This window comes from Ooceraea biroi, chromosome 6 (genome assembly GCF_003672135.1).
Source record: "Ooceraea biroi isolate clonal line C1 chromosome 6, Obir_v5.4, whole genome shotgun sequence".
Classification (NCBI taxonomy): Eukaryota; Metazoa; Arthropoda; class Insecta; order Hymenoptera; family Formicidae; genus Ooceraea; species Ooceraea biroi.
Window position 1 is genome coordinate 3458511 of NC_039511.1, and position 22666 is coordinate 3481176.

A 22666-nucleotide genomic window follows, 5' to 3' on the forward strand; every position below is an offset into this window, starting at 1 on the left:
TACCCAGGCGTCCTCGTGGCTCCAGAGATGGCACGCGTTCGATGGATTAATGAAGACAATTATTAAATTAACGACATCCTGTCCGGCGATCGACGTGTAATTAGGATAGCCAACCGAACGCGACCTTTACTCTCACCGTGAGCTACCGTGTTGACTAGTTAAACAGAGCTTGTGCTTGATAGAGGCGGATTATTATCTACACTATTGTGGTTTTTCGAAGGCTGATCCTTAACAGCTCTGCAAGGCATACAAAAGCACAATCGGACATAAAGAGCGATCTTCTAATGGAATCTTCATAGAGAATCGGTCCCCACATCAATCTATAATTTCTACAATTGCCATGTATTTTTCTGAACAAGATTTGCGTACTTGAAGTAGATTACTTGTTACGATAATCTTCGCCTAAATTAATCCTCGAATAAGAAGCAACTGTCTGGCTTTATTCCGCGAAATTCTCTAAATTCACAATTACGCACGATTCCGAAGAGCAATCGGTGTCCAACATCTTCATCGAGGACAAATATATTCCAAGTCAAGTCCCGGTCAGTCCGAGACTGGCGTGTTCCGGTACATCGCCAAGCTGTTCCCAGACGCGAGCGTGTGTGGCCGCAGAATTCCCAAGCGGATGAACCCCGTGAAGCGATATCGCGGATGTGGCTGCGGAGCGGACTCACAAAGCGCTCTGGAATCCGCGGGATCGATGGATCAGACGGATGGAGGTGGCGCGGCGCGAGTTATCTGACGGCGGCATGCCGAAGAAGGTAAAGGGAGCAAAAAGGAAGTCGATTCTCGCCGACGAGGAGACTTTCGAGGAGATGAAGAACGCAAGAGGAACAGCGGAGACGCCGCCGTAGAAGACGCGCACGCTCTCAAGGCCGCGTTAGGGACAGAAATAGATTGGTCTTTTATATCCTCTTGCCGATGTGTACATCCTCTTTGTGCGTATCGCTCAAGCGAGCAAATAGGATTGGGGTGCTTATGGAGGAAAGCCGACGTGCGGCACGACCTGTGCCGGACCGAGGAAAGAAATGACACAAATCCTCGGCGCGCGCGCGCGCGCGGTCCGAGCTATTATTTTATTCTATCTTCTGGGCCCCTCCGGCGATTCGACTTTAATTGCCGGCCGCGCATGAAAGTGAAAGACCATTACTATTGTTGCATTGGAGCTAGCAGCGAATTGCCGGTTTCGAGACGTCTTTATGGGCCCATCAACTTTAATAGCGCCGTAATTGAATAGAAAATCTCCTCTATTACGGAGTTCCCGCTTTTAATAAATATTTCAATGTGCAATTTTTGATTGCCGGTTTCCTGTTGGATTGCGTCGCGCGGACACACCGCGCGGCGTGTATCACCACTTAATGCACAATAGCGCCTAGTGCGTGCGGCGCGTGTGTTGCATGCGTAAACGCCGGCTGCCGTGAATTTCTCAGCGGGCTTCGAGAAATCCTTTTTTCCCGCGGCGATTAAACGGTAGGCAGTAAGACCGAATAAAATCAGAATCCGCGGGGTCAGTCGCGAGAACGGTTCACGGGTGCTTTTGAGTTTCACCTGCGAAACGTCGCGGGAGACGAGACGCGGACGCGGGGAGCCACTTCCAGCGGAATTCGCGACGAAATGCCGGAAACGTTTGATTAGCAGTTTATTCATTATCGAGCGGAGCACGAGATTAAGCGGCGACGACCGCGGCAAGCAGGACGGGTTACCTACTTGCCCAGCACTCTGGAATAATGATCGTCCCGGCGGCAGAGACGAATTATTATATGCACGACGACGCCGACGAGAACGACGCTGCCCTCCGCCCGCGCCCCGGCTTATTGCAAAACGCGCCGTTACGTGCGTTTAAACGCAGAATTATAGGCGAGTTCGCGCGCGCCGTCCGCCGGCGCATCGCGCTCGCACATACACGTCGGCTTTCACTCCGACGCGTTTGAAGCGGATTGCTGGGAAAATTCTCGTGGTTCCCTCGCGGCGAGACGCGCTCGGTCATTCTTATCACTCGGCTCTCTTCTCGTTGCAGCGGAATCACGCTGTTGCAAGTGGACATAGAAGCCATCCAGAAGCCCGAAACGCAAGGCAGGACGGAACTCCGGATGCAGATCCGGGAGTCCGATTCGATTTGTCTGAGGAGGATGTCAGGGTGCTGGCTTCCCGAAGCACCGTGTACGTCACCAGGATGTCCGCGCTAATTGCCCGCGGTAATTTTACGGCTGGCGTCCATTTCGACGGCCGTAAGGGTCGACAACACGTGACGGATGTATCTTGCCGTTTCCATCGCCGCGTGGAAGGCCTCTTCCTCTTCTTCGGTGACGTTCATTAGTTTGAGGATAGCAGTCATAGCTCAGGATGTGTTCATGGTCTGCCAGAATCCGCTTTCGCAAGCGACGGACGTCTCGGTTGCATTGAAGACTCACTCGCGCGTACGCGCGAGGTCACGCGGCAATTAGGCACGCCGACGATCGGTTCTGGCAATTGATCTTGATGGCCATGAAGAATCCGCGTGTACGATCGTGAAAATTAAGGAATCCGGTGACTCATGTCGTTTTTACCTTCGTTCTTGCGCCGGGGTGCCTGAACTGCTGGTCTCGTCTCGGCGCGAGAGCGCCGACTTATTCGGTGAACGTGGACGACGATTCGATTCGATTCGATTCGATCGCGCGGTAATCTTTCGTTCTGTATTCCGATAGCCGTGTCAGAAACCGGCGATTTTCGAGCAAATGATTGCGAAAGATTTCTCTGTGGGATTTTTTTGCATCTGACACTCCATTGTCTGAATAATGGCGGTTCAGCGTGAAAAAACGTGGATAATAGAATCTTGCGTGGAGAGAGAGATTATTTACTAAATTAGCACTAATTAGAAATTTATATACTGCTTATCGTTAACGACTTCTGAGAGAGTCTTGATTTTCTCATTATCTTCTTGATGGTCAGAGAACCGCAAGAAAAAATGAAGAAAGTGGTACAGAGGCTTTACGAACGTGTCATGGGTCATAATTATGGAGATGTAAATTGAATGTCAACTTGATGCTATATATCACGACTTCCTTGACAGTCATGGCGGTTTGGCAGTTAAAGATTGTTCCTCTCATTATCTCGCCGCTCATTAACGTGGAAACGAGAAAAGCAGTATGAAACAGGGTCGCGTTTCGACTCGGAGGTATAAAAGTGAAATGAATGGAACAATCGTTACAGGCAGATCTCACTGCGTAATTGAGAATCAATTGTTTGTTAATTCTACAACGTAAGATGCAGCCGGAAAGTTACTGCTTCGGTGTATTCAAGGAATTATTTCGAAATGCTGCATTACAATATGTATAAATGACCTGACGCTTTCTATCTCACAAATTGTTATTATTATTATTATTAGCTGGCATTCAAAACTCGAAAGTTCATAGCTGCAATTACCAAAGTTCGCCATCGATCCCTGTCCTGAGCTACTGCCTCCCAATCCCCACTCTCGGCGCCTATATCATTGAGATCTGACTGAATATTGTCTACCCATCTACGTCTTGGTCTACCTAACGGTCTCTTGCCATTTGGTCTACCCGTCATAATTTTATACGCGGTTCTATCCTTTCCCATACGCGCGACATGACCCGCCCACCTTAATCTGCGTGATTTAATTACATTAATTATATCCGGACTATCATAAAGTTTATGCAGCTCGACGTTGTGTAGTCTCCGCCATTCCCCCGTTTCCTCATCGCGTTTCGCCCCGAAAATTTTCCGTAACCCTAAATTTCTTTTCACCTTGTAAAGTAAGTGCCCACGATTCACTTCCGTACAAAGCTACCGGGAGAATAATGGTTATGATGGTTACAATATGTATAAATGACCTGACGCTTTCTATCTCACAAATTGTTATTAGAAAAAAACAAATAGAAAGTATCATCATATATTCTCAAACTTATCAACTGAACATAAACTTTGCATTTACGTGTTTAATTTAAGGAAATCGATACCGTGTCTTGAATTTTGCATTTATCTCAAATTTCTTTTTTTTCTTGACACAAGTGCATGTGCACTTTGCATTAACATTGCGCTACGCGACGAATTTGCGCGATCTGCATATGTATGCGCGGAGCAGCGCTCGAAAACGCTGCCAGCAAAAGGGACAAAGAGACGAGGATGCCGAGTAAGCAGGAATGTGCGCGGTTAATGCATGTTGTACGTGCACGTGAAGGTGCGTATTTCGTGGATAGAGGCAACCGGAAGAGGCTGAGGGCACCCGAGTGGAACGCGGCCCGACAGTGCAGAGAGGAGTAATGACACCGTGGTGTAAGTAATCGTCAAATAAGGGCCTTCCTAAGCAGGGACGTAGTTAATAAGGTGGCCGACACAGCATAATTTTACGGAAAAGTAAACGGAGTGCATAAACCAGCGAACATTGCCGTGCGTGCGTGCAGCCTGGAGATACGAGCTCTGTGAAATTAGCACTCCACTTCTCGCATTTTCGCGTAAACGATATGGTAATTCCGGCTTTCTTCCCCAAATAACTCTCTCTCCGAATCGTTTAAAATTGTTATGTTCATTAAACAATTGTAAGATTGACACTTGACATTGATATTAACTGAAAGCAATTCGCATTAAACACTCGACTGAGAGTGACGGATCGCCCGGATTATCTTGGATTGTTCACGAGCGCTGATGGCAGCTCATTTTTCAAGTGGACGAAGAGAGCGAAATGCTTCCTATCACGGCGGACTGGATTGCGCGGATCATTGAACTGCGCTTTATGATCGGGTAATGTGCAATCTTGACCAACATGACGTAACGTTATCTAAATTACTCTGTACACGTAACGCTCGCGAATTCTGAGAACAGAATCCGTGTGTGCAGCCATTATACTCTATGTAATATTCCGACGAGAGCCAAAAATGTGTCGTATCGCGCGCGAACAGAGGAAGGATTATGCGCATGTTTAGCCGGTATGTGACCTGGCCATTCTAGGAGATCTGATTTACATATTTAGATCAGAAACGCGTTCTCATAGTGTGAAAGAGAGAGAGAGAGAGAGAGAAAGAGACAAGGAGAAAAAGAAAGACACGGAAGACACGTGTCTCTGCGGCAAGACACGATCGCGGACGGCTCTCTGTGTTTCTTATCTCCGAGAGATACATTCCGAAAGTGAAGTCTCATTAGTTTCGTTCGGTGGAATCGAAATATTCATAAAAATTCGATATGCGATTTTCTTCAGTGTATAAAATGAACGCTCATTAAGTCTCTGCATTACAAGCAAATCTCGATATTCCATTTCTTATCTAGATCAGCCAACAATAAAGAACATGACGGTTCTTTATATCTCGAGAGAGGACGGCATTCACTCGTAAATACATTTTACACGCTGATAAGTCCGTTTAATTTCTCATCAACTCGTTGCTTATCGCGCAGACATCGTAACACATGTTGTGTACGCGTTAAACAGACTCATATCAGGAAAGGACAACAGCCTTGATTTACAATACACCGAGTATAGTTTCAATTAAAATGTTCCTTCTCTCATCGCCAAGATCGCGAGCACAAAAAGCTTCCACGAAAAAGTATAAACCCCGCATTCTATCTATCCATTTTAACGCGGCTGTTTATCGCGTGCACCCCATCCACGAAGAGGGATGTAGTATCGATTAGTCGGCTAATAATACACTGCCCCAATTCGTCAGCCGCGTGTATTCTCAATTATCACCCAACGATCCCACGGATCTACGGCAATCGAGGTAATTCGCATTCAACGCCCCTCTCATCCCGCAATATATTAGCCCGAGAAACAATCAATCAGGCGTTCCGCGGCTCGTTGAAGCGGACGCTAGCGTTAATGACGCTAATTTCCAGCGTGGCGCCGCGGCAATCTCGTCCAATCTCCGCTGACAAGAGTAGCGCGTGTGAAAACGGCTGGAATTAAAATTAACCCGAGTTTCGAGCCGAGCCGCTATTTTTACGCGCCTTCCGGACGGTCAGGTTCCGTCACGGGGAGAGTCGCTCACGTTGACTCGATCCGCGAGAGACAGCCTCGGTCGCATGCCGATCAAGGTGCACCGGCCGCTTATCACCGCTTATCATCCCCCTTGCGCCAGATGCGCGCGGCCGGAGGCTGCGGAGAGCGACGCCGAGTCGGATTTCGCGTGGCCCGGCTTTATTATTATTGCGGCATGCAATGATGTGCGGCCGCGAGCGGAAGAGCGTGCACCGGCAAGCCGCGCCGGGCAGAAAGGAGAGTCCGCGCGAGCGCCGCGCCCGAGCGCAGCTCGCCGGTGGACGCCGCATTCCCCGAGAGCGTGCACTCTAATGCATGGACCGGCGTTATGTAAATAGCACGATCCCGGCGAACAACGTGCCGGATTAAGCGGCCGCTCGCCGTCTCTCCGCAATATATCGAGTAACGGTGCTTCGCGTCGCGGCGCGAAGCACCACGTAAAGTGTAACTCCTCCGCTCGCGCGGACGCGCGCAACCGGGTCTAACAATAGTGGCGAATTCCGCGATGCAACTGAATGGAACGCGCCGGTTCTCGCCGTGATGTCGATGACACGCGGAATTTTATGGCGCCCCATGCAATGTAACAATTAAACCTCCGCGTTACATAAAACGCCGAGGTCTGCGGCGCAACGTTGAATGCTTTGCGCAAAGATTAATCAGGAATGTGGGATACAAAGTTCACCGAATGTTATTTCCGATAAAAGTGATTTTTAAACTTACAAACAGCTTTCAGAGGTAGAAATAGGTTTTTCCGCGAAATATCGCGGCGTCAGGATGCTTCTTTATTTTGAAAGCGAGCTTTTCTTGCAGTTTTCTAAATCAGTGCCAAATTTATTACAGTATATTTTTTTATTCGTTTTGCCTCTCTATATCGTGCGTTTGAACGTTTGTTAAATGAAATTAACATTTCGACGCGCAATCATCGCGTTCCATCAGATTCCTCCTTCCTAGAACGGTGACGTCGCGCGTGAAGCGGTCGTCGACGTTTCAAATGAAATAACACCTCGGTCTGTCTGACAGATTAATCTCTTCCTTTCTTACAAACTTCGCGGCTGGCTCACACGAATCCACTTCGCTTCGTAAACATCGTACATCTCGCGGGAGCTAAACGGGTATCGAGGGAAATTTCGTCGAAACTGTATGCAGGTTCGTTCCTCCTCGAAACGTAACAACATAAAAATAGCGACGTCATTATAATGACGTCGCTATAATAACATAATAACATCAATAATATAATAATGACATATATTATAATATTATAATATATTATAATGATATAATGACATCTGTTTGTAGGAGTTTGAGTTTCAATGTAAGAGTTTTAGGTTCTATTTTCCTAAAAGTAGGTTCGTACGACTGCTAAAAGCATTAAAGTAGGCGCAAAATTTCGACTCGGGTAGAGCCGGAGTAAAAGGAAATCCACTCTGCTACTTTATTAGTCAAAATTGTATGTTGTATTTAGTGTACATAATGGATTTTACTGACTGCTTATATTAAACAACGCCGAAATATTCATTCATCTTAGTATCTCGATTTGCCACAATGCAGCTTTGAAGAAATTCTGATAAACAACTGAATATTATTTCTCCATTCTTCATTCTATGACATTTGTTAAAAATAATTATTGTATATAATTTATATTTTTCGGAAGAATAAAATATGCCAGAGAAATAAAATATTTTATCGATTTAGCGCGTTACTCAACAAAAGCCGATGGTACGACACGCGAGAGCGGAAAGGTAGGTGACTATAAAAAAACGTCCTCTTTTACATAATCGCAGCGACGTAATCGAGGCATCGAGACGGATATTGAAAAAAATTGATCAAAGGAATCGCAGGAGAAGGTTTAACGGTTGCCTTGGAATTGCCAACGAAGCGGGAATTGTTAGTATGTGCAATCTACCTTCCATTAGTAGCCGTTTGCCTGAGCGCAAATGCGATGCGACAGGCAGCAGCGTTTCAGGATAAAAGATGGGACGTCGTGCGATTAATCCTCCACGCACGAGCGACGGAATCCGTTTCGTTAGTGCCGCGAAGCTCCGATTTACTCGGCTAATTAGTCGCTAATTGCGTGGAACATTCGCAAAAATCTCGAATCCGCTTTCGCTCGAGCGACGCGCGGACGCAATTCTCACGCGAATTGGATCAGCATCTTAATAATAATCTTAATAATGAGAATAATTATTATCTATGAATAAATAAAGATGGAAAATCACGAGTAACTACGCGATCAAAGCGATGCGCTCTAAATTTCAAGCGGAGAGCAAATTCGCAGAGAGGAAAAGAGAGGGAGAGACAGACAGAGAGAGTTGCGACGAAGGAGAAACTTCGGCAAAAGGGTTGCGCCGTTACTCTTTGTTCCGAACCGGTTGCCGCAACGCGATTCCGCAATCGACACGGGAAGGGCCCTTCCGGCCCTTACGTACTTTTCTCGCTCGATCGTATCTTATCCGCGTGACTCGTAAAACGTGCGAAACCGTCGGCGGGGATCAGGAAGGGAATCACGGTGCGTGTCGCGCCATGATGTGTGCATTACGCAGGTGTACGAGTGCAAGGCGGCACTCTCGAGTATCCTTAAACGCTTCTCGAGAGGGTAGACAAAGAACGGCGTTCGCTCTTTAACGGGCAACTGCTTAATTGCACTGTCTATCGTAATGAGAGTTGTCTTCCCGCAGGAATTAACGGAATATCCTTACGAGGACCTCCGAGGAAACACCTTCACGAATCGTGATTCCGATTGACGGTGAAGTGCCATCCTCTCACTTCGGAGAAGTCAATCTCATCCGCCTGACGGTCTTGCTGACGTTTCGTACAGCGCGACGAGACCGTGATCGTCGTCCTGATGCAATCCGACGCGATGCATCCGATCGCTCGCGAACGAAGGGATCAGCGTGCAACGCGACCCTTTCTCGTTTCACACGCAACAGGTCGCCGCGCGCGCGGCGAAGAGGGGGATGATAATTTCCTTGTGGCGCAGCCGTGTTATGGTGTCACGGCGGGATCGAAAAAGCAGGATGGTGACGTCACACGTGAACCCGCTCCGGTCACTGGCGCGGTCGGACAGACGTGCCACGGTGCACAGACACACGCACGTGCATTCGGATAGGTCCCACAAAGGCCTACACGGCCCCTCCGACTGATAATAATTACGGGAGGGGCTGAAGCGGACTTCCGCTCAACATACTCGATCTGCGGCGAGCGTCCGAACGCGAAACCACCTACAGATACATTTCAGGAACATATTTTGGACTTGCCACGACGTTCGTTGCACGGATTTTTATAGGGGCGGAAAATGGAGTAGCTAAGCGTCACGTATGTGCAGAACTCACGGTTTCTAATATCATCTAACTGCTGAGAACTGGACAGTGGGGTTAGTGTCATTTAAATAAATTAGTAGAAAGTGTGGATTTTCATTCGATCTTATTTATGATCACTTAGTTGATGAAACATTTACTGTATTTTCTGCATATTTTTGTATTATCTGTATTGTATGCTGATAATTTTGTACTTTGAATGCCAGAAAATAAATCAATGTTTCATGATTTACTGGTAGCAATCTCAAGACCTTTATCGGAAGCTTCAAGTATGAAGAAGAATCCTTCTTACAAGTTCAATACCCTTTCACGGATATTTTGTAAGATACAGATGGTCGTAAAAGCTTAATGTCCATTGCGCCTTGAAATTAAAGCGATTTAATTGCGTGTGAGCATAACCAACGGATATGGTCAATGAACATTGACCTTTTTTTCCTTCAAAGTACAAAAATTATAAGTATTCAAAGAACAAGTGCTTCATAAATCAGTTTGGGTCTTTTTGACATTCACTGGCTCAAGCAGTTGTTCAAATATAAAAAATATATTAATCACGATATTATATTCGTATCTTTCTTTCTCCCATCAAATGAAATTTCAAGCGATAGAATAACAAATTGGAGCACCCAGAAAATTCACACAGAGATAGACAATTCATTCATTGCGTATAAATATTTAATGTCCGTATCGTACTCAGGTTGCAATTACCGCAATATTTCTGCGATTCGCTCGCTCCAATAGAATTATGCATGAATTGTATGGAAAACAGGCATGTAATTGAACGAAAAAGTATATTACCCGGATTCCAGATAATGTCGCGTTGTCTCGAACGATTAGTTACCGTCTGCCCGACGACAGAGATCCGGCGAACGCTTAACAACGAAATAAAGGCAACCGGAAACGTGGTCTGTTACTTTCGGAATAAATAGTCGCGCCGGTCGTACATGAAAGAATTCTCTGTTATTTCGTGCTATAAAACCACAGTCACAAGAATACCTGATCCTGCCTTATCTCGCCGCTTAGAGCAGGCACCGCAAACGGAGATCCTGCGATTATTTCGACTTGATTTCAGCTGTTAGACGGTGAGAAGAATATCATGGGAACCCATTCTCATTCGCTCATGAATTTTTTCAACCTTTGAGTGATTAAAAACACATACGCTTTTATGATAGAGCGTCTCGTTCTTTCTATCTACCTCGACTCTACTGACTGGATGAACAAAGTCAGTTTTCTCCACAGATCTACAAAGATTATGAGTCGGCATAATTCTCACAGTGACCGATTAAACTATGGAACGGAAAGTGCATTCTGTATGATGCATTCGTGTTATAAATGTATCTTGAGGCAATCTGACTGTTGCATCGCGGTTCCACCTGTTTCAAAACGATAAAGTGGCATTACCAAGAATGGATCTTGACTAGATCGCGTTACAAGCCGTTGACAACGCATTGAATGAAATAAGGGGATACACTGACGTGTGCATAATTCCAGACGAGAGGGTTTGGCGGAAAGATGCGTCAGGAATGAATATGCAATAATAAAGTCGACGAGGCATAAATAAACTCACCTTTCGAAGTTTCTCCAATTCATTCGCATCTGCTGGCTGCGCCGCCTGTCAAGAATAGAAAGCATCGAATTATTTGACGGTTGCACCTCTCATATGTAGCATCGGGCGCGCCCGTTTGTTCATTTCAACGATATTGCGCGAATACGTCCTGTTTTTTTCCCCTCTCGCAGTTGGACATCCGCGTTGCACCTCTTTCGACGTTTTAATAGGTCCAGCACACAATGGCGGATATCTAGCCCCGGCGGTATCCAGCAGAACTCCGTTTATTGTATTTAAATCGCGGGTTGCAAAACTTGCGCGCGCGGCCGGTCTAACGCTCGAAGGATTTCATTGCGCTTTGCTTCGAATTTCGTAATTAGTCGTAAAGCGAGAACGCACGCGCCCAAGTGCACCGCTATCGCTACTCTTACGATCTCGCATTGTCGTAATTCAGAGGCGCGATATTAAATTTTATCTTTATGCGGAGTAAGTAGAACGACTCGGGAGGTATCTTCATATCAATTCTCTCGAGAGAATTTTTCTCACACAAATTCCAGACAGCGTTTCGAGATTGTGCGCAACGCGCTCATGTACAAATTCTTATATAGATCTAAAGTATGTTTGTCGATTTAGCTGTAAACTGTATTTTTTTAATAATTTTATAATTTATAAATTTTATAATTGTAATTACATTTGACTTTGAAGTTATAAAGAGCTTATTAAAACGCTTACGCAAGCATTATACCGAGTAACAATTATTTTCAGACTGAACGGGAGACTCGCGGATAAAGTACGTGTGACTCTCCGCATTTCTCGTGCGTTCCTTTATATAAGACCATTCTTACGCTCTTGAAGCAGGACCATTGGTGCAAGACGAGACAAATGCAAGGTCTCTGGATTTAATAGAGTTACCGTTACCACGATATCAAGAATCATGCTGTGAGAAAAAAACATCGCGAAACAGAGGATACGGAGAGGCATTCACCTCCTTCGGCTTCGACTGCTCCCAGAGAGCGGCGGCTCGCGTCGCGGCGTCGTCGCCGCTTGCCGGCCTACCGTCTGCGAAATTCACGAGCGAGAAGAAATTGTTGTTCCGAGCGTTGTTGTTGCGGTCCTCCTCCGAGTTCGCGGCGCAGGCATTATCGAGCAGCTCGTAATCCAGGGACTTGCAGTCGCGGCTGTTGCTGATGAAGTTGCGCGCGAACGCGCTCTTGAAGAAGCGACCGGGCGACACCTCGCTGCCGAGGGCGAATTCTACCTTCGGGATCTCGGTGGCCATCGTGTCAAATCCGAGATCGGAGAACCGACGATCGGACGCACCAGGCGAACACTGACAGACGCGCGATCCGAGGACAACACGCTCTACGCGCGTACAATCGCGTCGCAAACCATGGCCGCGCCGACTGTTGCTCGACGGCGAATGGGGAGGAAACAAAACACAGCACGAGACGAATTCTCCCCCAGCACCAAAACGTTGGGCACGCGCCCTTTAAATCACCCTCCACCAGGTGGGCGAACAGCGTTCGGGAAAATCGCGAGCGAAACGCGCGCTACACCGGTGCGTGTCAAACTGAGCGCCAAACTCCGCGCGCAGTCCTTTTCTAGTTTCTCCCGCCTGCGCCTTGTGCGCGCATGCGGTGCCGTCCGATCCTCCGACGATCCGAGAGGGTCCGCACACTCGGCATTTGCTCACAGAGATATTGTCGAAGGGACCCCTATTTTCCAATCCAAAATTGAGTAGATGTGGGCAGATGAACGTAGGCGTAATGAAAATGAGTCCGGCTGCGAACAAATAACAGCTGGGAGGGTACCTACAGCCGTGATGCACCTGGATACTTACGCGCAGCTTTTCCCGTTTGAGATACTCGTAAGGAGAGAAATCCGGAAATTATACAGTCTGTGGTAAATGTTTTTGTATGACAAGCGATCCTATCTAACGCAAAGTTTAATTAAAATTAAAAAATTTAGTTTGATTATACTATAAGATACGACTACAATTGAAACTTTGATTATACTATAAGGTACGACTACAATTGAAATTTTCCGAAGCAAGCAAAGAATTTCTATAAATATCTTGCATTTTTTAAATATTTTCTTATAAATAATCATGTTTCAGCAAAATCATTTTTTATTCTGCTCGCAATAAAGTAGTGGTAATCTAAGTAGCGTAAAAGTTTTAGTGTTGTAGGTTGAAAAAAGATCGTTGATGGGGTGGACTGAAATAAAAAAAGTACGAGTTAAATAAATAAACGAAAATAGTTTATTATAATTAAAAACTTGTTAATAACTTTGAACAAATATACACTGTTTCTTTAAGGCACTTATGAAGGTATCTTTCCATGATGCATTATTTCTGTGGCGCATCGGACGAACTTGAATTGTTCAATTCATCAGTACTTGGCGTGTCTTTCGTCGAGATCGCGTCCGGAATACGAATGGGCGATTTAAAGTCCAAAGAGAGGTTCTTGGATTGCCTTAGTACAATCGGAGATAATTCGGGCGCGTCACCATAATATTGGAGTTTTTTAAGTCGTCTTTGAATCGAGGGATTAGCTGCAGTAAAACTCAAGCTACTGCTAGTTCCCAATCTTGACAGCGGCGACGTATAGTCGCTGAATGCTTTTCGGTCGACGCTTGACCCCGAACTGTATATTTTATTCGGAGTATTTTTACCGGGCGCGTAACGCGTCGGCGTCGGCTTCTTTTGCAATTCTGCATTAAGTTTAGAAGTACATCTCTCAACGTACTTGGCAGGTTCCTTGAAAAATCAAATTTCAGCTTAGAGGAGGAAGGGGATAATTGTATAATATTATATATAATTATACACAACTAACACTTTGCAAAAAGCTAATAACTATGATAATTAAATAGAAAAATTATAACAACTCAGAAAATGAGATATTTGATTGATAGAAATTATAAATTATTAAAATGTAGCGTACCGTGATCAGATTTCGCAAATTTTCAAAGGGTTCGTACAAATAATTCTGGCGAGGATTGCATGTAAAAGTACTCCTGTCCGTGCAATATGCCGCCGGTATGTTCCACGGAGTTGCCCTGCGCCATTCTAGATTACTGCACGCTACGATGGATCCGACAGTAAGAATCTCCGCGTAGCCAAAACTGGCTATTCCTTGCCAAAACAATATCGAGAGATACAAAGGATCATTCGAATCGGCTTCCGAATACGCTAAATGTACAACTTCGAAATCCTTCATGCCCTGTAACGTGTAGATGTAAAATACCATACCAAATATTTTATACAAATCGAATCATCAAGTCATTCATCAAATTAAAAAATTTACAGTTTTTAAATTCATGTAATATTAAGACAATTTTTGTTATTCGGTTCTTCAACAGCAAACTACCAGCCTACTGCATTGAAGAAACTGGAAAATGTAACAGACAGCACTTACGTAAGGGGCAGGACCGACGGAGCAGACAAACCCGACCGTATCGAATTCCCCATAAGGCGGAGCGAACTTGGAATTCGTTATCTCGCAAAACGGCGTGCACACTCTGGCAGGATAAGACGCATTGCACCTTGCCGGTTTGAAAATCGCGGACCGGCGCGCGGTCAGCTGCAGTTCGCACCCCCTGTCGAACAATTGTACGCTTGTTGCATGCTCGTAAAACTCATTATACGTAATACCATATCCGTGCGATGCGGCTACTTCCCTTTCACAAGAGCGATACCTCTTTCCGGCAGCGACGACGTTGCTAAGCGAGACGCGGCCGCCTTCCTTGAGCACATCGACGACTTCCTCGCTGGGCGACCAGATCGCGAGGATAGCGTTCGCGTCCTCGTCGCACACGCGAACTTTGAGCAACGTGGAGACTCGTCGCGGCGCTGGTAGACTCGCGCGTAATTTCGATTGCAATTCCTGCTTGAATTTTTCCTCCCTCAGGCGTAACTCTTGCATTAACTCGTCACGTTGTTTTTTCGGGACAAATTCCTACTTACAACGATATAATACATGTACATTGGCACGCCGAAGAGAAACTCATGAATAAGCCGATCGAATCGTACCTCCGTGGATAAGCTCTCGTAATCTTCGCTCAATTGAATCGTCATACCGGCCGTTTTGCCGGAAAGATCGTCACCTTGAAAGTCCTCCGCGTTAGCGTAGAATGCCTCTATCTTGGACCAGCATTGCTGTTCGTACTTGCTTTGCGCTTTCTCCTCGCATTTGACGTTTCTGACAACTATCGCGGGGAAATAAGCACGGAATTACACGCTTGCGACTTCTAGCTGAGCTACTCGCTTGAAAGTTTAATGACGTCTTACTTGAATCCCCGGATGCGGTTCTCTCGTGATACAACATCGGATACACTCTGGCGACGGTAATCGTCATTTTGCCGATTAGACCGCCGCTCGCGCACACGTTGCGTAACTTGATGGGTATCGGTCCCGAACGCGGCGCGTATCCCAATTTCGTGTCCCATCGTGCACGTCTGGCTGAATTCGCGTGCAATTTCAAGCACACGTCAGCGGGTGCCTGCGCGACCACAAGATTAAAAAGCCGATCGTTCTCGCCGGCGGTTCCGATAATGATCAGTACCTACCTCCAGTGGATAGCAACCTTGATCGCAGTTTAGCAATTCCGCGCCGGACACTACTAATTTTGCGCCCTCTCTTATTTTGCCCATCGATATGGCTCTCGCCAAACCTGCATCGATACAGGCGGGTATACCGTACCAGCCATCGGTTAATTCTATCTTCCACTTCGGTGCGCCTATGCGCGGACTCTTTCCTACTTCTGTACTTACGTTGCTGTTCTGCAAATGAAAGTGCGTGAAACATATGCTGATACAATCTGAAATTTAATGCAAATAATATATTACTTCGACAATAGATGATACGCATAGGATCATCCTCTTGGACGCGACGTCATCCTTCTCCAAGATACGCCTTATCGCTGGTCGCTGAGACCGATCAATCTCCCGATCATACCGATACTTTAATTGCGCCATTACATATGAAGGTGTTAAAGCTCTAAACGAAAAGATTCGGATAATCATTCGACGATAATTAATCGACACTGGAATTTGAGCAGCTTAGGCCAGCTTGAAATATTCGTATTACTGCGTAAAAATTGTACCTGGGTAATTCGACCGTGCCGAATTTCATTCTATCCATCGACGCCAGCTTCCACACGATCCAGCGGTAATGATTGTCGACCCAGCGCGCGGGAACGAGATTAGGATCTACGCCCGGACTGGCAAGAAAGGCACGGAGGAACTCCCAGACTCCCACGTACCCGTTTTCATCGAGGATTAGGCGCACGCCGTCCTCCATTCCTATTCCGCGAACGTTACCTCGCGCCACGTCGCTACCGTAAAAGTCGGAGCATCGAAACTTGTACGACGCGGCCGTCGCGGCGGTGATCGCCAGGATATTCGGCGGTATTCGCTGATCGATGAGCTCCTGATGCGAACGCGGCGTGGGTGGTGCGCCGTTGGCGATCTGCCTCAATGACAAACGGGCGTTAGCATCGGTCTGCTTACAGCGATATAGATGACCGGTCAACTGCCTCTTCGAGCCACACCTCCTTTTGGCGGTGATGACCTCTTCCTGTTCCAACGCGGCTGCCAGACGATTCCGCAGGATCTTCGCCGATTCGTCGATGAAATCCATCATCATCTGAGTGTCACCGTAATCACTCGACTCGGTGTTACTCTGCCTCTCCTTCTGCGTTTCAGCGTTTGATTCGTTCACGTCGGCCTTTTCTTTGCAAGGTGCATTTCCTGGCAGGATGTTTCCTCGTGACGATACATTCTCGTCGTTTAGCATCATCTTGTCTGCTGGTACGCTTCGTCGATCCTTTCGGCGTCCTAAACTCTTTCGCTTTCTCGAGATGGGCTGCCTTCCTATAACAGGACTGCTCGCTGTATCCAATTCGGTTGACTGTTCAGTACCTCTTTCAGGCGAGCCTAAGTCAAAATCCGTAATGGAACCTATTTGTTCTCTCCCATCCGGGCAAAGCTTGATAGTGCTCGCTATTTCATTCGATAAATCGGCAGTGCAAGATGCTTGAACTTTTTTGATACATTCGTCGTCTGTAGTTTCGTTGTTCGTAATTTTGCTCGTAGCGCATGTATCTTTTGGTTTACTCCTCTCCTCGTTGTCCGTGTCAACGTTTTCGAAAGATAATCTTCGAGCTAGGAACTCGTTGCTGAGGCGAGCTTTCTTCAACTCGGACACGGGACCCCTGCTCAGCGGCGTGTTCTCGTCTGAGCTTAGTTTGCGTTTTTGAAATGCTGCAAGCGCGTTGTCTGGAGTACTCTCATCCACACAGTCGTTAGAGATTAATTCTTGCGCCTTTAATGGAGCTTTATTCGCAACTGTTATTCGTTGATAGTTGGCAATTCGATATTCATCGTACGAAACTTTTACATTACGTTTCTTTATCTCTTCATCATCACGATTAACGTTCTCTGCAATATCAATTTCCGAAGGATTGCCGAATTGATCGGCAAATAACGCTTTTGCCCTGGATAATGCTTCTTCTGAGATACTGATGGATGTACCACGAGCAGTTTGGAATCCAATGCTTGCAAGTTTTCCATCACATTTTTTTATCTTCTCATCATGAACGTTTTCTGAGATGTCTATTGTCGAAGGATGATCGAATTGATCGGCAAATAATGCTTTTGATTTGGACAATGTCTTTTCTGAGATGGATGTAGTGTGCAATTCGATGTTTGGGACTTGTACTTCTTGCTTGTTCTCTACTTCATCATTAACTTCAGCTTTCTTTGTAATAATCGGTTGTAATGTCTCCTCCAATCGTCCTGTAAATGATTTTCTTTTCGACACTTCTTCGGAAATATTAACGGATCTATCGCGAATTGTTTGAAACTCAATATTTAAAAGTTTTTCTTCTAATTTTTTCATTTTTTTGTTATGAACATTGATATCCTTTGCAATGTCCGATTCTAATGGATCATTCAATAGCTCTGCACATAATGCTTTTGCTTTAGACAATGCCTGCTCAGAAATATTGATAGGTTTACCACGAGCGGTTTGGAATCCAATTTCTGAAACTTCTGCTTCTTGTCTTTTTAATTCACCAGCATCGCTACCGATTTCCTTTGTAACATCCGATTCTAATGGATTATCCAATTGTTCTGCAAATAGTGCTTTTGCTTTAGATAATGCTTGCTCAGAAATACTGATAGCTTTACCACTAGCAGTTTGAAATCCAATATTTGAAGCTTTCACATTGCATTGGTCGTTATCAGAATTATCGACTTTATTAGAAATGATTAGTTCAACGGCAGTGTCCAAGTGTTCCGTAAATATCATTCGTGGTTTGGTCAATGATTGTTTCGAAACACTAATTGATCTGTTATCAATTGTGGAAAATGGCAGAGCTATGCTACTTTGCTTCATGGAATTTCTATCTGTGGACAATGATTTTTCACAATGTTTTATCAATACATTATGATCATCATCATTATTCTCGTTTGATCCATCTGCTAATAAAGTCTTCGCTTTGGATAATGCTTCTTTCGAAATATTGATGGGAGCACCACTTGCAGTTGAGAATAAAATAGGAATCGCATCTTCAACAGGACTTTTATTTACGAATCGCTTTCTAGAATCTGTAGTATACATTTTATTGGAATCCTTCAACTGTTCCGTAAATTGTAGCTTAGGTTTGGGTAAAACCTTTTTCGCGATGCTAATGGAAGCGCTATCAACGAATGAAGGGGATGGCAAATGTTTATCTTTCTGTTCAATAGAATTCTTCTTAGCGGATGGTTCATAATTCTCCGCTTGCACTTCATCCGCATCAAAGGTGTCTGCGAACAGTCGCTTCGCTTTGGACAACGCCTTCGTCGAGACATTAATTGAAGCACCACGAGCAGTAAAAAAGCCTACATTTTCATTGACTTCAACATTTCTCTCACTCTCAATAATCTCGTTTGTCGGTTGTTTATTAAAACTGTTGGAGCATATCTTATCTACATCACTAAATGAAGCATTGATGAAAAAGTCTTGCGTAGATGTATTTGAATAATCGGTATTCTTTTTTTCTAATTCTTCACTAGAACATGTTTCTTGAATTCTGTTACAAACTTTCGACTCACAATCTTTAGGAACATTATCAGCGGATGAAATGGATGCTGCAGCATTTAGAGTGTCATCTCGCATTATGGAAGTGGTATTTTCAGATGTAAGGGTTGCTTCTAGTTTTACATCTACAATCACATCTTCATTGTTTGTCACAGCCATTGGATCTATGGATGTGGAAGATCTAAATATACGACGACGCTTAGGCCGCTTACGTGCTGCCCTGGAGACAATAACAGGAGACTCAGAAATGATTCTATCCACACTTTTAACATCAGGTGTGAACTGTTCACACTTAGGTGTTACCTCTATCTGAAATGTTAGTAATGAGGGGAATGTTATAATTTGATCATTCATTACAACGTACGAGTGTAACATGGTTCACAAAAAAATTAAGTTACTTTATCTGTGTTCATTGCTGCTTTCGCATTGCAAGGCTGAGCTTGCGGCGTCTCTAAATCACTAGTCCACTGTTCATTAATTTTATTTAAAAATGGTAACAGACTCAGTGGCGTGGATGGGACTACAGCATCACTTGGATTTCTGTCCAACAATGTAAGAATAATCAATACAATTTGGGAATTAAAATGAACATCAAAACTAAAAACAAAACTAAAAGGTGTTGACATGAGTCAATGTAAGTTAATTATATTTTACTTATTTAATCAATAAATTTGCCTACTTTTGCCATTATTGTTATTATATATCTTGGAAAAGGTAATCTTTGTCACATTTTATAACGAGACTTTATAAGACCACAAAATAATAGAATAAAAATGTCTTACATTGTGCTCAAATTTGAGTCACCAAAAGATAAAGGTGTCTCGGACCGACTCAAAACTGAAACGTCCCGGGCAACATCAGAACTACACTTGATCTCTTTCTTTTGATCGTCATCTAAAAATTTGTGCGTACAAACAAAGTATGTTACTACCGCTGAAAACATGAGCCGCGAACACGCAATCGTTACCTGAAAACAATTCGTCGGATTCGTTCTCGGTGTCGTCAGATGTCAGCAAATTCTTGACTGTTGTGTTGGAATCGTCGATTCCTGCAGGCTTCGTCGTGTCACTCATTCTGCACTTGCCGTCTATCACCTCGCTCCAACAAATTGACATCCGTTGCTCTGACGTATCGCGAAGGAATCCGCGAATTTTGCGCGTCACTACACTTTCGGGATGACGTTACTTCGACCATGAGACAACGATAGAACACCGATAAACGTAAATTTGACACCACTCTCATCCTAACCCCTAACGCCGGTCTGATAATACACGTGAGTGCAGTCGCTCGATGCTCGTGTCACGTGGGGAGTACTCGTCTTTGTTTTGAATTTCCCTCATGTACGCAAACCTCACGTTGCACAAAGAAAATGTGCAGTCAGATAGCAAATTTAGCGCTACCACGCGGCACCGAGCGGAAGTAACGGGCATCGCGGCACTGCACTGCGACACCGACGTGTAGATCTCTTTACGAATCGTTTTTTTCTTCGCTGCACTTTCTGCATTCTCTCACGGTTGCTTATTTCTGTTTTTTTATCATTTCTCTCTTCATTTTCTCTATCATCTTCTATAATTTATTTTTTTTTTATCATGTATCGTACTTGTCTTTTCTTAAGTGCAGAAAGTGTAAAATGGTGACAGGAGAGAAGAACAGACTTCGATTCATTCCTTCGTGTGAATGGCGATCGAGCTGCCATCTAATGGCCAAACCAAGTCGACATTATTCTGTGTATTCGTCATGTGAACAACGAAAACAGTACGTGTGTAGTGCGGTATAGGAGTGTGTTTTGTTATCACGTTAAAGATAATGTTAGTAGGCTAATGAAAAATTAAATTAAAAACTGAACTATTTATTGAGATTTAAAGGCTTAATAATTTTAATTGTATATTTAGCAGAACAGAGCATATTGAATATTGTTTGCTTTTATATTGCAGGTTATGAGATATCATATCTCTCCATTATCGATTACTAAATAATGCACTGAAAACCGATTATTCTTTATTATTATCGTCTTGCTACGAAAGATTAAAGAAAAAAGATTAAGAAATACAATATTAAAATCAAAGATAAAAAGCTATTCCTTACAATATTTAAATACCATATTAAATAGTTTTATATTACGTAGCATGTAATTTATCATGCATTGAAAAATGCATTAAAGAGAGAATACACTTTAACATAAATTACAAAAATGGAGCAACTACAAACAGCGTTGGCAGCTATCAAAGTACTTCGTTCCAACGTTGGACAAGTGTTTGACTCTCTTGGAAATGGTTTACGGGCAGAGCATGGAGAGGAAAGTAAAGAATCCAAATACCTGTTCGAATTGCAGGAACTGTTGACCACTGTTAACCTCAATTTAAGGTAATTCAGCAATATTAGTATTATACATAGAGCACACTGATTTTCAATTCTAAATATAGCAATAGTTTTATCGTTAAGTATTACAGCATTAAATATATTAAATTATCATTTGAAACACGCAGGGATGTAGAGCAGGCGATTAGTAGTCTAAATCCACCGCCAGGTCCATTTAATTTGGCCAGCACAACATACCTCAGCCAAGAAACTACGCAAGAAAGACAGGCGCTTTACAGTACGCTCGTTAATGCCTACAAATGGACCGACAGGATTCATGAATACAGCAATGTAGCCCAGACTATCCTCAGCCAGAACTCGCTAAAGAGATCTTACATGACCTCGACTAGAAACAAGAGAGGAAGATACCAGACCAGCAACCATAACGTACCTCCACAGTAAGCAGACTTTTAATTAATAATTAATAATTTAATTAATAATATAATTAATATAGCTCCGAGTTAATAACCATTTTTTAAGCTTTGAATTTTAACGTATGCTCTTGAACAGGCAAGTCGATTCTATGATATCAACGTTCGACCGGCTGTTCACTGACATGACGGTGTCCGTGTCCCGTCCGTTCGCGTCGAACGCGGTGTTACACGTCACGCTGGGCCATGTCTTGACAGCGGTGATAGCGTTCAAGGGATTGATGATAGAGAGAGTGGTGGTCAAGGGTTACGGTGAGACTCTGGATCTGTGGACGGAATCGAGGCATAAAGTCTTCCGCAAAGTAACGGAAAACGCGCACGCCGCGATGCTGCACTTTTATTCACCCACGTTGCCGGAATTGGCGGTGCGGTCGTTCATGGTAATGATAATTTCATTAGCAGCCATTATAATATCAGTTGGAATAAAATTTACACAGTTGTTATTACATCTTTTTATTTCCAGACGTGGTTCCACAGTTTGATCAATTTATTCAGCGAACCCTGCAAACGCTGTGGCTTGTATTTGCACAGCGCATTGCCTCCGACATGGAGAGACTTTCGTACTCTGGAGCCTTATCACCAGGAATGCAAACCATAAGATGCGAGCTCTTCGAAGCTGCACGTCGGACGTTTTAGTTGAATAAGTACGATCTTTTTCATTAACGTACAATCATGTTCATGATGTAAAGTGTAATGTAATGTTTGATACCTATATTTTGCCTGAAAATGTCCGTTGAAAAATATTGTTACTATTAAGTACATAACATTTGTCGAAATACCGGGATAACGAATCTATCAATAAATTATTTTTATCTATTTCAATACACATATGTTTGTTGGTTGATCTTGCAGTAGTATGATAACGCACACGATCTTTCCTCTCCGGTTTCCGTTGCAGGGATGACGACGAGGTAAGTAAAACATTTTCACAGAGAATATAAGGGCTTTTATAAAAAGAACTCGATTACA

At 44.3% G+C, this 22666-nt stretch overlaps 3 protein-coding genes across 6 annotated transcripts in view; 1 reads left to right on the forward strand and 2 right to left on the reverse strand.

The window, feature by feature from the left end:
- Positions 1-12400, reverse strand: part of LOC105284071 — a 26473-nt gene extending 14073 nt beyond the window's left edge. Inside the window, exons 1-2 of the mRNA XM_011347308.3 lie at positions 11811-12400; positions 10847-10891 (exon numbers count right to left, since the gene is read on the reverse strand). Of these exons, the coding sequence (XP_011345610.1) occupies positions 10847-10891; positions 11811-12104 (339 nt within the window). The 5' untranslated portion in view covers positions 12105-12400. The remainder of the gene's footprint in view (positions 1-10846; positions 10892-11810) is intronic.
- Positions 12401-13062: 662 nt separating this feature from the next.
- Positions 13063-20511, reverse strand: LOC105284068 (breast cancer type 2 susceptibility protein homolog). Of its 4 annotated transcripts, XM_011347303.3 has the most exons (12): positions 19876-20511; positions 19691-19802; positions 19307-19448; positions 15928-19217; positions 15671-15821; positions 15392-15604; positions 15114-15324; positions 14856-15031; positions 14522-14781; positions 14242-14422; positions 13768-14046; positions 13063-13583 (listed from the first exon to the last, which is right to left on the reverse strand). In XM_011347303.3, the coding sequence occupies exons 1-12, from the start codon at positions 20021-20023 to the stop codon at positions 13173-13175; spliced, it is 5574 nt and encodes a 1857-aa protein (XP_011345605.2). In that variant the 5' UTR covers positions 20024-20511; the 3' UTR covers positions 13063-13172. The 4 variants fall into 4 exon arrangements, with proteins under 4 accessions (XP_011345605.2, XP_011345607.2, XP_011345604.2 ...); XM_011347305.3 differs by lacking the exon at positions 19691-19802 and having other exon boundaries at positions 14242-14781; positions 15928-19128; positions 19212-19217; XM_011347302.3 differs by having other exon boundaries at positions 14242-14781.
- A 118-nt stretch (positions 20512-20629) lies between these two features.
- Positions 20630-22521, forward strand: LOC105284069 (mediator of RNA polymerase II transcription subunit 27). The gene is made up of 5 exons (XM_011347306.3): positions 20630-20716; positions 20843-21272; positions 21395-21664; positions 21777-22077; positions 22161-22521. The coding sequence occupies exons 2-5, from the start codon at positions 21100-21102 to the stop codon at positions 22293-22295; spliced, it is 879 nt and encodes a 292-aa protein (XP_011345608.1). The 5' UTR covers positions 20630-20716; positions 20843-21099; the 3' UTR covers positions 22296-22521.
- Positions 22522-22666: the final 145 nt, after the last annotated feature.

Bases quoted from the DNA above. Each gene is read 5' to 3' on its own strand.
- LOC105284068 (XM_011347302.3), bottom strand. From the start codon at position 20,023: ATGTCAATTTGTTGGAGCGAGGTGATAGACGGCAAGTGCAGAATGAGT. The intron at 19,803-19,875 runs GTAACGATTGCG...ACAAATTTTTAG, and splicing joins ATCCGACGAATTGTTTTCAG to ATGACGATCAAAAGAAAGAG. The intron at 19,218-19,306 runs GTAACTTAATTT...CTAACATTTCAG, and splicing joins CAGCAATGAACACAGATAAA to ATAGAGGTAACACCTAAGTG.
- LOC105284069 (XM_011347306.3), top strand. From the start codon at position 21,100: ATGGAGCAACTACAAACAGCGTTGGCAGCTATCAAAGTACTTCGTTCC. The intron at 21,665-21,776 runs GTAAGCAGACTT...GCTCTTGAACAG, and splicing joins AACCATAACGTACCTCCACA to GCAAGTCGATTCTATGATAT. The intron at 22,078-22,160 runs GTAATGATAATT...TTTTATTTCCAG, and splicing joins TGGCGGTGCGGTCGTTCATG to ACGTGGTTCCACAGTTTGAT.